General features: G+C 42.3%; 1 protein-coding gene across 4 annotated transcripts in view; it reads right to left on the bottom strand.

Annotated features, from left to right (window-relative positions):
- Positions 1–12,653, bottom strand: part of tead4 (TEA domain transcription factor 4) — a 66,443-nt gene that overhangs the window by 11,989 nt on the left and 41,801 nt on the right. For 2 of the 4 annotated variants that reach the window (XM_080438517.1, XM_080438518.1), the window contains exons 4-8: positions 10,231–10,365; positions 8,545–8,588; positions 7,219–7,280; positions 5,425–5,555; positions 4,248–4,421 (exon numbers count right to left, since the gene is read on the bottom strand). In XM_080438517.1, coding sequence (XP_080294643.1) covers positions 4,248–4,421; positions 5,425–5,555; positions 7,219–7,280; positions 8,545–8,588; positions 10,231–10,365 — 546 coding nt within the window. The remainder of the gene's footprint in view (positions 1–4,247; positions 4,422–5,424; positions 5,556–7,218; positions 7,281–8,544; positions 8,589–10,230; positions 10,366–12,653) is intronic. The other 2 variants (XM_080438519.1, XM_080438520.1) reach the window with 1 other exon arrangement.

Raw genomic sequence — 12,653 nt, 5'->3', positions numbered from 1 at the left:
ACGGCGGGCCAACTGGTGGCATGAGATAGCGTCCGGGCGCGCCGTGAAAGTGACATTCAACGGCCTTGTCGGAATGGCAGGCCGGGTGCAGATGAGAGCAGAACCGATGCCGCCGACGTGTTTTTTGAGGGCAGTGCTTCCTCATACTGTGTGTCAGACATGTTCCCTTCCTATATACAAAACCATTGTGTTTTTTTATTTAAAAAACATATTTTATTAAATAAATGAAAAAAAGTAATTGAAAAAGCACGGCCCCTCACGTATTAGAAGGACAATATCAGTCACCAGGACTAAGGACGGGTGTTTTAAATTAATCAAACATGGTTAAAATGGAGTTTGAAGTTACAATGGGTTTGTATAATACTGAACCAAGCAACTTAAAAGCTGTCTGGGGTGCTCACAAAAGCCTGAGTAGACATTAGAATGACCCCAAACATGTTTGAAAGTGAAATATCCCTAAATATGTACACCTATACAAAATGTCATGAATTATTTTTATTTTATTTACTACATCACTTTGTGTGCACACATTTCCCACATTCTATACCCTAATACATATACATTTTAAACACTGACATCCCTATATATATATTGGGCATGAAATAGGGCTTGTGGTTAAACCTTTTACCTGGCATTAGTAAAATAAAAGTAAATGTTTACAGAATTTTAAATCAAGTTTTGGACCAGCGACAGAGACAATTTACTGGTCCCCAGAGGAATTACTATTCTGCATTTACCCAGCAGATAGCTTGCTCAGATGGCTCATATGAAGAGCACACAGGCGGGAGCTGTCTAGTGTCTTGCTCAGGGACACTTCCACATGTACTGTAGACAACTTTCCTATTTCCCAGACAGCCGTCTCTCTCTACACACTCGGCTACGGTCGGCACTAGCTGCCAGGGTTGCCGGTTTGGGTCCCACACTACTAAGGGCCACGTTCTTTACTAAGGGCCACGTTCTTTACTAAGGGCCACGTTCTTTACTAAGGGCCACGTTCTTTACTAAGGGCCACGTTCTTTACTAAGGGCCACGTTCTTTACTAAGGGCCACGTTCTTTACTAAGGGCCACGTTCTTTACTAAGGGCCACGTTCTTTACTAAGGGCCACGTTCTTTACTAAGGGCCACGTTCTATACTAAGGGCCACGTTCTTTACTAAGGGCCACGTTCTTTACTAAGGGCCACGTTCTTTACTAATCTCTCAAGAACAGATTCAGAGCTGCGCTACTGAATCTGTCGGGAGCTCCGTTCAGAACGTGTGAGCGTTAGCTTACAAGTGGGCGTGCCTTCAGATCAGGAAGCAGGCCGCGCTTTACCCAATCAAATGTAGTGGGCTGGATTTACATCTGTGCGCCCGCTTCCTACTGGAAACTCATTTAACAACAGCGTCCTCGGAGCCGACAAAACCACGGAAAGTTAGTAACATTTTAACTTGCTCTTTCATCATAGAAACAAGTGGGCTTATAACCAAAACCATCCATGTCCTTTGGGAGAAATGGTGTCAGTGTTCCGTGGAGAAATATTGTTAGTGGGAATGAAAACATAGGCGCACCACCGGAAGTGGAGGGCTGAAGGCATGTCCAAACCCAGGTTTCCAGTCAGCATAGGTCTAGTTAATCACCCCCCCCCCCCCCCAGAGTCAAATGCAAAAGTGAAAAACGCTGGGGCCGCTGTTTTTCCTTTTTATTTGACGATGGGTTCCCAGATTGCGTTCTTTACTAATGCTGCACACGATCGTGGCATTTTGGATGAAAATGTCCACCGAATGGCATGTTTGGAGAACAACGCAACGACGAGACGAGTGTGTGTGTACTGTATGCACCGTACTGTACGTACGTGTAAAATTGTGCTGACGTGGTGTGTGTGTGTGTGTGACTCAAACACCAAAGGTCTTGTCGTCCAGAGGTAAAGTCAGGAAGGTCAGAGATGGGAAAAACGGACAAAGTTGCGTGTGCACACACAGCGAAATCCTGACTTCATTTGACTCTTGAGAGGGTTATGCTCTAGAGCAGTGGTTCTCCTACTGTTTTGTCACCCATGTAAATAACTTTTTACCCCCTGATAAACTTGAGAGAATATCCGTTTCCATTAGGACATAATTAAAGTTATTTCTAGGACAGAAATAACTTTATACTTGACGGCGTTCTACAAGCTCACAGCACGTTGCAAGCTTGTATATTATCAAAGTATTCTGCAGCACCCCTGGACTTGCGTCATAGGGTGCCAAGGCACCCACTATCAGAAACCCTAAAGCCTAAAGTTCAACTAACACCCAGGACTGAGCTGAGAGGACGCACACAGCCACATCCTAGTGCTCATTCAAAGGGTCATAGTCAGGGGTAATTAAAAACATCTTGGAATAAATTCCTTACCAAAAAAAATCTTCACCAATGTGTTTGTAAAAGTGTCTAGTAACACATCTCACAAAGACTGAAATGCAGTTTCCCTAGGGGAATTTTTGACAGCTGCTGAAAGTTGGGGTACCCACCATAACCTTATGTGGGGGGGGGAAATTCAAAATTTAATTCTGTTTTAAGTAGCATGTGAGGGGTCAAACTAGGGTGTTTTTATGATTCTGAATCCATTGCAAGCATTTGTGTTGCACCAAAACCACTCCTTGGGCTAAAAACGGCCATAGCCATCCTTTTCCAGGTATACTTTTTGTGTAAAAAGCCCATTGAGATATAATACATATTATATAAATCCATTCATACCACTAAGAGTTAAATGAACACTGTTTCACACAGTTTTCTCTTCACATTGTCTCATAGAGGAGGAAAACATCCTCTCTTTCTTCTCCCACTCCATCCATCCCTCTGTGTGCGTGTGTGTGTGTGTGTGTGTGTGTGTGTGTGTGTGTGTGTGTGTGTGTGTGTGTGTGTGTGTGTGTGTGTGTGTGTGTGTGTGTGTGGTCTATAAATAAGCGTAGTGCGTGTGGGCTGGGTTCAGTCTAATAGCGAGGGGACAGGTGCCCTGTCTCACATTTCCCAAGTGAAAGATCAGACCTGCCACTCTCCCCAAGGCTGCTGTCACAAACACACACATACACACAGACACACACACACACACACACTAAAGAAATTCAAAAATGTACGCACAAACAGACACAGGGGGGGCACTAACAAATGGACACACACACACACACACACGCATGCGGCACACACACACGCAGCCCTACACTGCCATGCCCTCTGTGCCAGTGAATACCACCACATTCACGTCTGTGGATCAGTGACTTTCCATTCATTTTATCACTAAATCACCTGTAAGTTCCTTTAACTCCTGACGCTTAGCTGCTCACCAGTGAGATAACACCGCCAGGCCATTAACGGTCGACAGGTGCCAAAAAACATTAACGACAACATAAACTGCACTCTCTCACCTTGCCTTCATGACTTGGAGACACAGCATACATGTGTGAACCTCAGCTGAACTACCATTTAAAAAAGGTAGGGTACGTGATTTTCTTTGGTTAAAATAAATGTTAAATAGCTCTACATATATTCTGATAGTAATCATTGCTATAGAGCAGGGGTCTTCAACGTTTTCAGGCCAAGGACCCCCTAGAGGAGAGAGATGAAGCAGGGACCCCGACCCTCACTACATATTGTGTAACATTGTGTTGCAGATAACACCTTTTCATAGATTTCATAGATAGCTGGATTCATGTTCATTTGTATTTTCAGATAGTTAACCTTTAAACCCTCAATATTTAGTCAACTTGACCGTTAGCTCTGTACTTGGTCTGCTCTTTTTCCTTCTACACTGACTCTGCGAAAATAGCCGATCCACAAGCTCACAACGCCTTGCAGTGCGAGGCGTTGTGAGCTTGTGGATCTGCTATTCTAGGCTAATGTTCTCCACCACACAAAGATTTGACGGACCCCCTGTAGTAACTCTGAAGACCCCTTAGGGGTCCCGGACCCCCTGTTTAAGACCCCTGCTGTAGAGTGTTTGTTCAGTAACAGAAGCTCTTTATTAAACAGAAAATGTTTAATACATATTTGTGTGTCTAAATTCCTGGGTGGGTTAGAAATCCATCAGACTGCATTGTGTCTGTCTGTGTTTTGCTGTAATTAGAAGCGTATGAAATCTTGTATCCCCATATTTACCATACTTTTTATATATGTTTTAATTAAATACAAATATTTTATACTTTGTTGTATGATAGTGTCACACAAAGGTAGGAAAACTAGCCGATGTACAGGCTCACATTGCGTCACTGAACTTAGACGGAGGTCCTGCTCACCCAGAACTTGACGAGGAAGAAGGCGTTGTGCGGCCCTTTGTCAAACAGCTCCTTCAAGCCTCCCTTCTTCTCGGGGAACTTGTCGTAGATCTGCCGGATGTCCACGGCCTCCAGGTACGGGTCACTGTAGCTGGGGTTGGACTGACCGATGTGCACAAAGAGGTGCTTGTTGAACTGCAGGGTGGAGACAAAAGGATACTAATTAGGACTTGTTCCGACCGCAGACACATCTGATATCGTTGCTGTCGGGCAGAAACCTCCATATCTGAACTTTTTGTGTTTTTCTGGTAAATTAATGTCCTACGGTACTTGATCATAGGCTACTACACACAGAAGTATCAATAGTAGCATGCTGGAAACGCGGCGCGAGGCGTTTTGAGCTTGTAGTTCTGCTACTTTTGAATTGGTACTTTTTGAAGTAACAGTTTTGACATACTGTATGAGGCTTTCCACCCGACAGAGACCATACCATGACATGGTCTCTACTCACAGTCTGTATAACATCATTACACTAACCATTACATGGTCTCTACTCACAGTCTCTACTCACAGTCTCTACTCATAACATCATTACACTAACCATTATATGGTCTCTACTCACAGTCTCTACTCACAGTCTCTACTCACAGTCTCTACTCACAGTCTCTATAGCATCATCCCACTAACCATTGTATGGTCTCTACTCACAGTCTCTACTCACAGTCTCTACTCACAGTCTCTACTCACAGTCTCTACTCACAGTCTCTATAGCATCATCCCACTAACCATTGTATGGTCTCTACTCACAGTCTCTACTCACAGTCTCTATAGCATCATCACACTAACCATTGTATGGTCTCTACTCACAGTCTCTACTCACAGTCTCTACTCACAGTCTCTATAGCATCATCACACTAACCATTGTATGGTCTCTACTCACAGTCTCTACTCACAGTCTCTACTCACAGTCTCTACTCACAGTCTCTATAGCATCATCCCACTAACCATTGTATGGTCTCTACTCACAGTCTCTACTCACAGTCTCTACTCACAGTCTCTACTCACAGTCTCTATAGCATCATCCCACTAACCATTGTATGGTCTCTACTCACAGTCTCTACTCACAGTCTCTACTCACAGTCTCTACTCACAGTCTCTATAGCATCATCCCACTAACCATTGTATGGTCTCTACTCACAGTCTCTGGGTCCTGAGGCTGCTCCAGGAAGGCAGAGAACTCCAGCATACGGAGCTTGGAGCTGGCGATACTTCTGCCCTGCCATGGGGGGGCGCCGGGGGACATGGACAGCCCTGCCGTGCTTTCGTATCCTGTGGGATATGAGAGAATATTTGCAATTTTTTAATGTGTGATTATCTTTGAGCCATTACAGCGCGTGAGTCACTGCAGTGTTGATTTTGTCGACTCTAAGAAACTATGATGAAAAATGTTGGTCGACTACTTTTTTCACTGACAAAAACTAAATAAAAACTAAGCTAAGACAAAATATATTACGAATTTTGTCAACAAATAGAAACTAGACTAAAATGTTAGTGAGGATCTAGTGGAGAAGAGATCCAGTAGAACTAAAAGACAAGTCATTTTATGCTTGGTTGCGCTCAGGTGTTGCGCTCTGAAAATAGCAGATCTACAAGCTCACAACGTGTCGCGCTGTGACGCGTTGTGAGCTTGTAGATCTGCTATTTTCAGCATGGAACCAAGTGTAAAATCAGCCACCAAGGCACCGACAATATACATTTTAGTCGACTAAATCAACTGTAGATTTAGTCGACTATAATCTTATGAGATTTAGTAGTTTAAAACTAGACAAAAACAAACATTTCAATATGACTAAAACTAAATCAAAATTTGCTGTCAAAATCAACACTGAATCACTGGTTTATTTCCAAACTGGCCTGAAAAACATTCAGAAGACCAAAGGAAGGTAGATTTGAATTTCCATTGAACGGTGTCATTCACTGCCCTTTTTTCCCTTTTCTCCTTTGTACATAATAGTTGTTTATTTGTTGAGGACACATATTAATGTGTTCATATTTTATTGTATGTTGATGAATTGAATTCATAGGACCATAATGGAAAGTCCCAGGACTTTTTTGCGTTATCCTTTTAGCCTAAATGTCTTTTTCAGACTAATAAAGTATTCAATCAATCAATCAAATTGTGTGAGCTCTCCACAAGCTCAATCCCAACATCTCAGAACTCGTGTCAACGTTAACCACTTACAAATATACTACTGTATGTATGTGTATATATATATATATATATATATATATATATATATATATATATATATATATATATATATATATATATATATATACATATATATATATACATATATATATATACACACATACATACATACATATATATATATATATATATATATATATATATATATATATATATATATATATATATATATATATATATATATATATATATATATATATATATATGTATGTATGTATGTATGTATGTATGTATATACATACATATATATATATATATATATATATACATATATATATACACACATACATACATACATACATACATACATACATATATATATATATATATATATATATATATATATATATATATATATATATATATATATATATATATATATATATATATATATATATATATATATATATATATATATATATGTATGTATACAGTAGTATATACAGTAGTATTTAAGTGGTTAACGTTGACACAAGTTAGTACTTAGTTGACTGGGGTCCCCCATGGCTCTGTACTAGGTCCACAAGTATTTACCGCGACACCAAATCTCTTCACAGAAAACAACGATCTACAAGCTCACAACACGTAGCGAACGTAAGCTTGTAGATCAGCTATTTCCCCCCAAATATTCCCCCCAGAATAGGGATGCTGGGGTTCAAGTGGTTAATGCGAGTCTGTCAACACGCGAGAGGGTGAACAAAATAAATGAGGGGAACCCACCTGTTATGGGGGGCGGGCCGGACGCCTGCATGGCGTAACTCTGTTGGGAGAAGGGCTTAATGCTGGGGAGACGAGAAGAGACACATTAGACCCCCCTCTCAACCTCATGACCCCCCCTCCGGCTCACACTAATTGGGCCACCTGACCTCTAGAGACGATGGGGGGGGGGGGGGGGGGGGCAAGGCATCTGTGACCACAGAATGGCAAACAGCTGAAGCATTTTTTTTCGGTTTATATTTATTCCGTTCTTGGGGAAATCTTTACAATTGGATGGGTACAGTACAGTACAGTACAGTACAGCACAGCACAGCACAGCACAGCACAGCACAGCACAGCACAGCACAGTAAAGTACAGTAAAGTACAGTACAGTGTTGATTTTGTCGACTAAAACTATGACGAAAAATGTTGGTCGACTACCTTTTTTCACTGACAAAAACTAAATAAACTAAACTAGACTAAATATACTGACAATTTCGTCAACAAATAAAAACTAGACTAAAATGTTAGTGAGGATCTAGTGGAGAAGAGATCCAGTAGAACTAAAAGACAAGTCATTTTTATGCTTGGTTGCGCTCGGGTGTTGTGCTCTGAAAATAGCAGATCTACAAGCTCACGACGCGTCACGCTGTGACGCGTCGTGAGCTTGTAGATCTGCTATTTTCAGCATGCAACCAAGTGTAAAATCAGCCAGTATGACTCCATCAAGGCACCGCCAACATACATTTTATGACTATGACTAAAATATGACTAAAACTGAATGGAATTGTATTCAAAAGACTGACTAAATCAACATTTGCTGTCAAAATCCACACTGCTACAGCACAGTACCGTGCAGCACAGTAGAGTACAGTGTTGATAATGTATCAACTTTAAGGTCAAACAATCAATCAGCTGTATTGTCACAACACAGATACAGGTAAAAGTGAGGTGAAACTCTTGTTTATGCAGGCTTTCACGTTTGCAGTTCAAGGAGTAAAAAGGGAATTAGAAGTAAATAATGGAAAATAAAATGAGCACAAAAAGCCCTGAAAATAGCAGCATGTTAATCAGTATCATGTCATTTAAATCAGACGTAGTGCATTCAACATGGTGCCATGTCAGTATCACGTAGCTTAGAAGAAGACCGAAAACACATTATATCGTTGCTGTCGGGTCAGCTCGAAAGGCTCGAAACGCGGTGTGAAGCGGCGCGTTTTGAGCTTGTCGATCTGCTGCTTCTGCTATTTTTTTATTTGAATCCTGAAAAGTAACAATTTTGGACACCCGACAGAGACGAAATAAAAAATGTGCACTACTGTATACGAGTTGACCAAATGGTTACTTACTCCTCTGGACCACCGGGCTGCCCTGGGAGTCCCCCATGCCAAAACTGTGAAAAAATAAAAAATAAAATTCAATATGATTCAAATACTCTACATTCAGTCAAACATCATGGTTGTGATCGTCTTCACAAACACAAAAAGAAAAAAAAACACATCATAGGACTTCAACATTAACAGTAAAATAAAATACTTTTTCACAGTAACAGAGAAGGCTCAGCCACATCATGTTTTTTCCATTAACCTTAAGGAATTCTATTACAGGCTTCTAGATTTTGAGAGGGTTAATCCTAACCCAATGAAAAGTTTCAAACTTGAATCAGAATATTTTCTATTACATGCACAGACAGACATACAGACAGACAGACAGACAGACAGACAGACAGACAGACAGACAGACAGACAGACAGACAGACAGACAGACAAAGGGACAGACAGACAGACAGACAGACAGACAGACAGACAGACAGACAGACAGACAGACAGACAGACAGACAGACAGGCTGGTATTTGTTCTGCATCTGAGAATATTATAGTTTCTATTCTAATCAACGGTCAGACAAGTTCTTGCTACTTTAGGTATGAATACCCTACATTTTAATTGATTATAATTGTATGTACTTTTATCATGCTCAGTTAAAATTTTCTTTGTTTTATTTATTTTGCAGTGCAAGCAATGACATGCATTTATTTATTTGTATAAACTCGAGCCCTAAAAGAAGCAACTGCGTTAATATTATTTCTGAAAGATTATGATAAGATATTTGATGACTATGCACCAGTACATGTCAGTGGATCGTCTGTAGCACAGTTTATCAACCAGTTTTGGGGTGGTGGTGGGGCGGTCCTTGGGGATTGTGTAAAATATGGTCTCTGTCGGGTAAAAACCTCATGTCCAAAACTGCTACTTTTCAGCATTCAAATTCTAAAATAGCAAAAGTAATCTCTTCGCGCCGCATTTCCAGTTTGCGGATCTGCTACTGTTGATACTACTCTGTAGTGATCAAGTAGGCCGAAGTGTTGATTTTGTCGATTAAAACTATGACGAAAAATATTCGTCGACTACCTTTTTTCACTGCCGAAAACGAAATAAAAACGAAATAAAAACTAAGCTATGATGACTAAAACTATGACTAAATATATTGACAATTTGGTCAACAAATAAAAACTAGACTAAAATGTTAGTGAGGATCTAGTGGAGAAGAGATCCAGTAGAACTAAAAGACAAGTCGTTTTATGCTTGGTTGCGCTAGGGTGTGCATGCTGAAAATAGCCGATCTACAAGCTCACAACACGTCGCGCTGCGACGCGTTGTGAGCTTGTAGATCGGCTATTTTCAGCCATTACCGCCAAAATACATTTTAGTCGACTAAATCAACTGTAGATTTAGTCGACTATAATCTTATGATATTTTGTCGACTGAAGCTAGACAAAAAATAAAACATTTAAAACATGACTAAAACTAAATGGAATTTTATTCAAAAGACTATGACTAAAACTATATCAAAATTTGCTGTCAAAATCAACACTAGTAGGCCGTTCATTTACGAAAAAAACACAAGTTAAAATATGGAGATAAGAGGTTTCTGCCCGACAGCAACGATATGCTAGTGTGGTCCAAAAATATATTAAAATATAATAAAAAGATTGAGAAGAACCACTGCTCTGTAATGTTTTAATGTTTAGACTCACTCCACCAGCAGTGGGGTACGCCTGCCTTGACAGGCCCTGGAGAGCCATTTTGTTCTGGAAGGCCGTGGCTGACAGGATCTGGGCCGACGACATGGTGGCCATACTCTGCAGGGCCTTGTCCTTGGCGGCCTGGTCCTACGAGACCCACAAAGACAGAGAGACGACTTAGGCATTTAGGTAATACGTCAACTGCATGGAAATAGTCATCTAGACTAGGATCATGGGTAAACCAAGACACTATCATCAGTCTAAACAGTATAATATAAAAATATATATTATCTGTAGATACAAGCTACTGTATAGGATGTCAGGTCAACGAATGAACCTAGCATCTATCTACATACTGTAACATGCTATCTAAATGACATGTTAGCCTTTGCATCAGCCTGCAAGGTTGTCAAGGCTAGGAGGGCAAGTGCTACGGGGCCGGGCTAAGGTGGAGTCTTAAGGCTAAGGTGGAGTCTTAAGGCTAAGGTGGAGTCTTAAGGCTAAGGTGGAGTCTTAAGGCTACGGTGGAGTCTTAAGAGGCGAGTCTTCAGATTACGGCGGAAGCTTGGGAGTGAGTCTGCAGCTCTAACTTTAATGTTGAGTTTGTGCCACAGTTTGGGAGCCAGAAGGGAGAAGAGTCTGGCGCGTGTGGAGCGTTATACCGGATGTTTTAGGGAAGGTTCTGACAGCTTCCCCTGTGTTAGCTGATCTGAGCGAGCGGGAAGGGTCGTATAGGGTTGGATCTGGCTTTGAAGATATGGGGGTGCCATACCTTTGGTTGCTTTGTAGGCCAACATGTTTTGTACTCTGTGCGGACAGAGAGAGAGAGAGAGAGAGAGAGTGAGGCAGAAGGGTGCACTCTCCTCGCTCGCTCGCACCCATGTTTAGTCTGCATCATTCAGTGCCCCGTTTCACCGGTAACACGAGCAGTAAAGCCCTAAAATGGCAAAAGGGGAAAGACCGAAGCAGAGTTTGCATCATGGTGTGTTTGTTTGTCGGTCCCCGCACTGGCAAAGAGTGCCAGGGCAGTAAGGGTGATACTGCAGTCAAGGGCCTTTGGGTCAGGACAGGAGTTAAGTTTATTGCCTTGGCAGAGGCCGGGGCGCCAGTGTTGACAACCAGCTTCTGTTAGAGGTCATAGTGGAAGGCAGGGCACGCAACGCATGGTCCCACATGCTAATACGTTAGCCACGTTAACCCTGGTGTCGCTAAATATTGGGCATGTCATTGTAGGTGGAATTCTTAAGCATTTTTACAAAATATTCCAGAGGGTTAGTATATTTTTGAAAAAATACCTATCTACAAGCTCGGTGCGAGTGTGAGCTTGTAGATTATCTATTTTTGAATGGCTGAAGGTTAATGCCTAACGCTAAGTCACTCACGCTGCGCTAACACGGACGGGCAATGCTAATACTGAAAAGGGAAATTAGCACGTTAAGATGGGTTTTAAACAACAATGCCCTTCCCACCGTATAGGGTGACATGCACCTCTCATGTGCTCTGTTGTCTTTTTGAAATCCACCACTTCAGCACTTTCCAAATACCCCCCCAGGGGGGGCTACAAGGCACTTGCCGCCCGGGCCAGGCCCAGCCCTAATGTGGGCAAGGCCACACAGTGCATTCTTGTTCCCAGAACTGGCCAACACAAGGGCATAACTGAAATATGGGGAGGTACATGTGCTACAGAGCTCAGTTACACCAAAGACATTTTTAAAAGGGCCTGTCAGAGAGACCAACCCTGTGACCGAGGCCGCACTCTGCCAGCTGAGCCCACGTGGGCCACTGTCCAAGGTGACGGAGAGAGAGTGTGTGTGTGTCGGTGTGTGTGTGTGTGCGTGTGTGTGGATGAGAAATGTAAACTGAGAAAGTGCTGGGGGGACAGGCATGTATGAGCTTTCTACCGCCCTACCTACCTACCTACCTACCTACCTACCTACCTACCTACCTACCTACCTACCACCCTACCTACCTACCTACCTACCTACCTACCACCCTACCTACCTACCTACCTACCTACCTACCTACCTACCTACCTCCCTACCTACCTACCTACCTACCACCCTACCTACCTACCTACCTACCTACCTACCTACCTACCTACCACCCTACCTACCTACCTACCTACCACCCTACCTACCTACCTACCTACCTACCTACCTACCTACCTACCTACCTACCTACCTACCACCCTACCTACCTACCTACCTACCTACCTACCTACCACCCTACCTACCTACCTACCTACCTACCTACCTACCTACCTACCACCCTACCTACCTACCTACCTACCTACCTACCACCCTACCTACCTACCTACCTACCTACCTACCTACCACCCTACCTACCTACCTACCTACCTACCTACCTACCTACCTACCACCCTACCTACCTACCTCCCTACCTACCTACCTACCTACCACCCTACCTACCTACCT

Source organism: Gymnoscopelus braueri (genome assembly GCF_963280865.1).
Source record: "Gymnoscopelus braueri genome assembly, chromosome: 9".
Taxonomy (NCBI): Eukaryota; Metazoa; Chordata; class Actinopteri; order Myctophiformes; family Myctophidae; genus Gymnoscopelus; species Gymnoscopelus braueri.
Note: the sequence above shows the minus strand (reverse complement) of the source record. Positions and strands in the feature narration are given on the sequence as shown.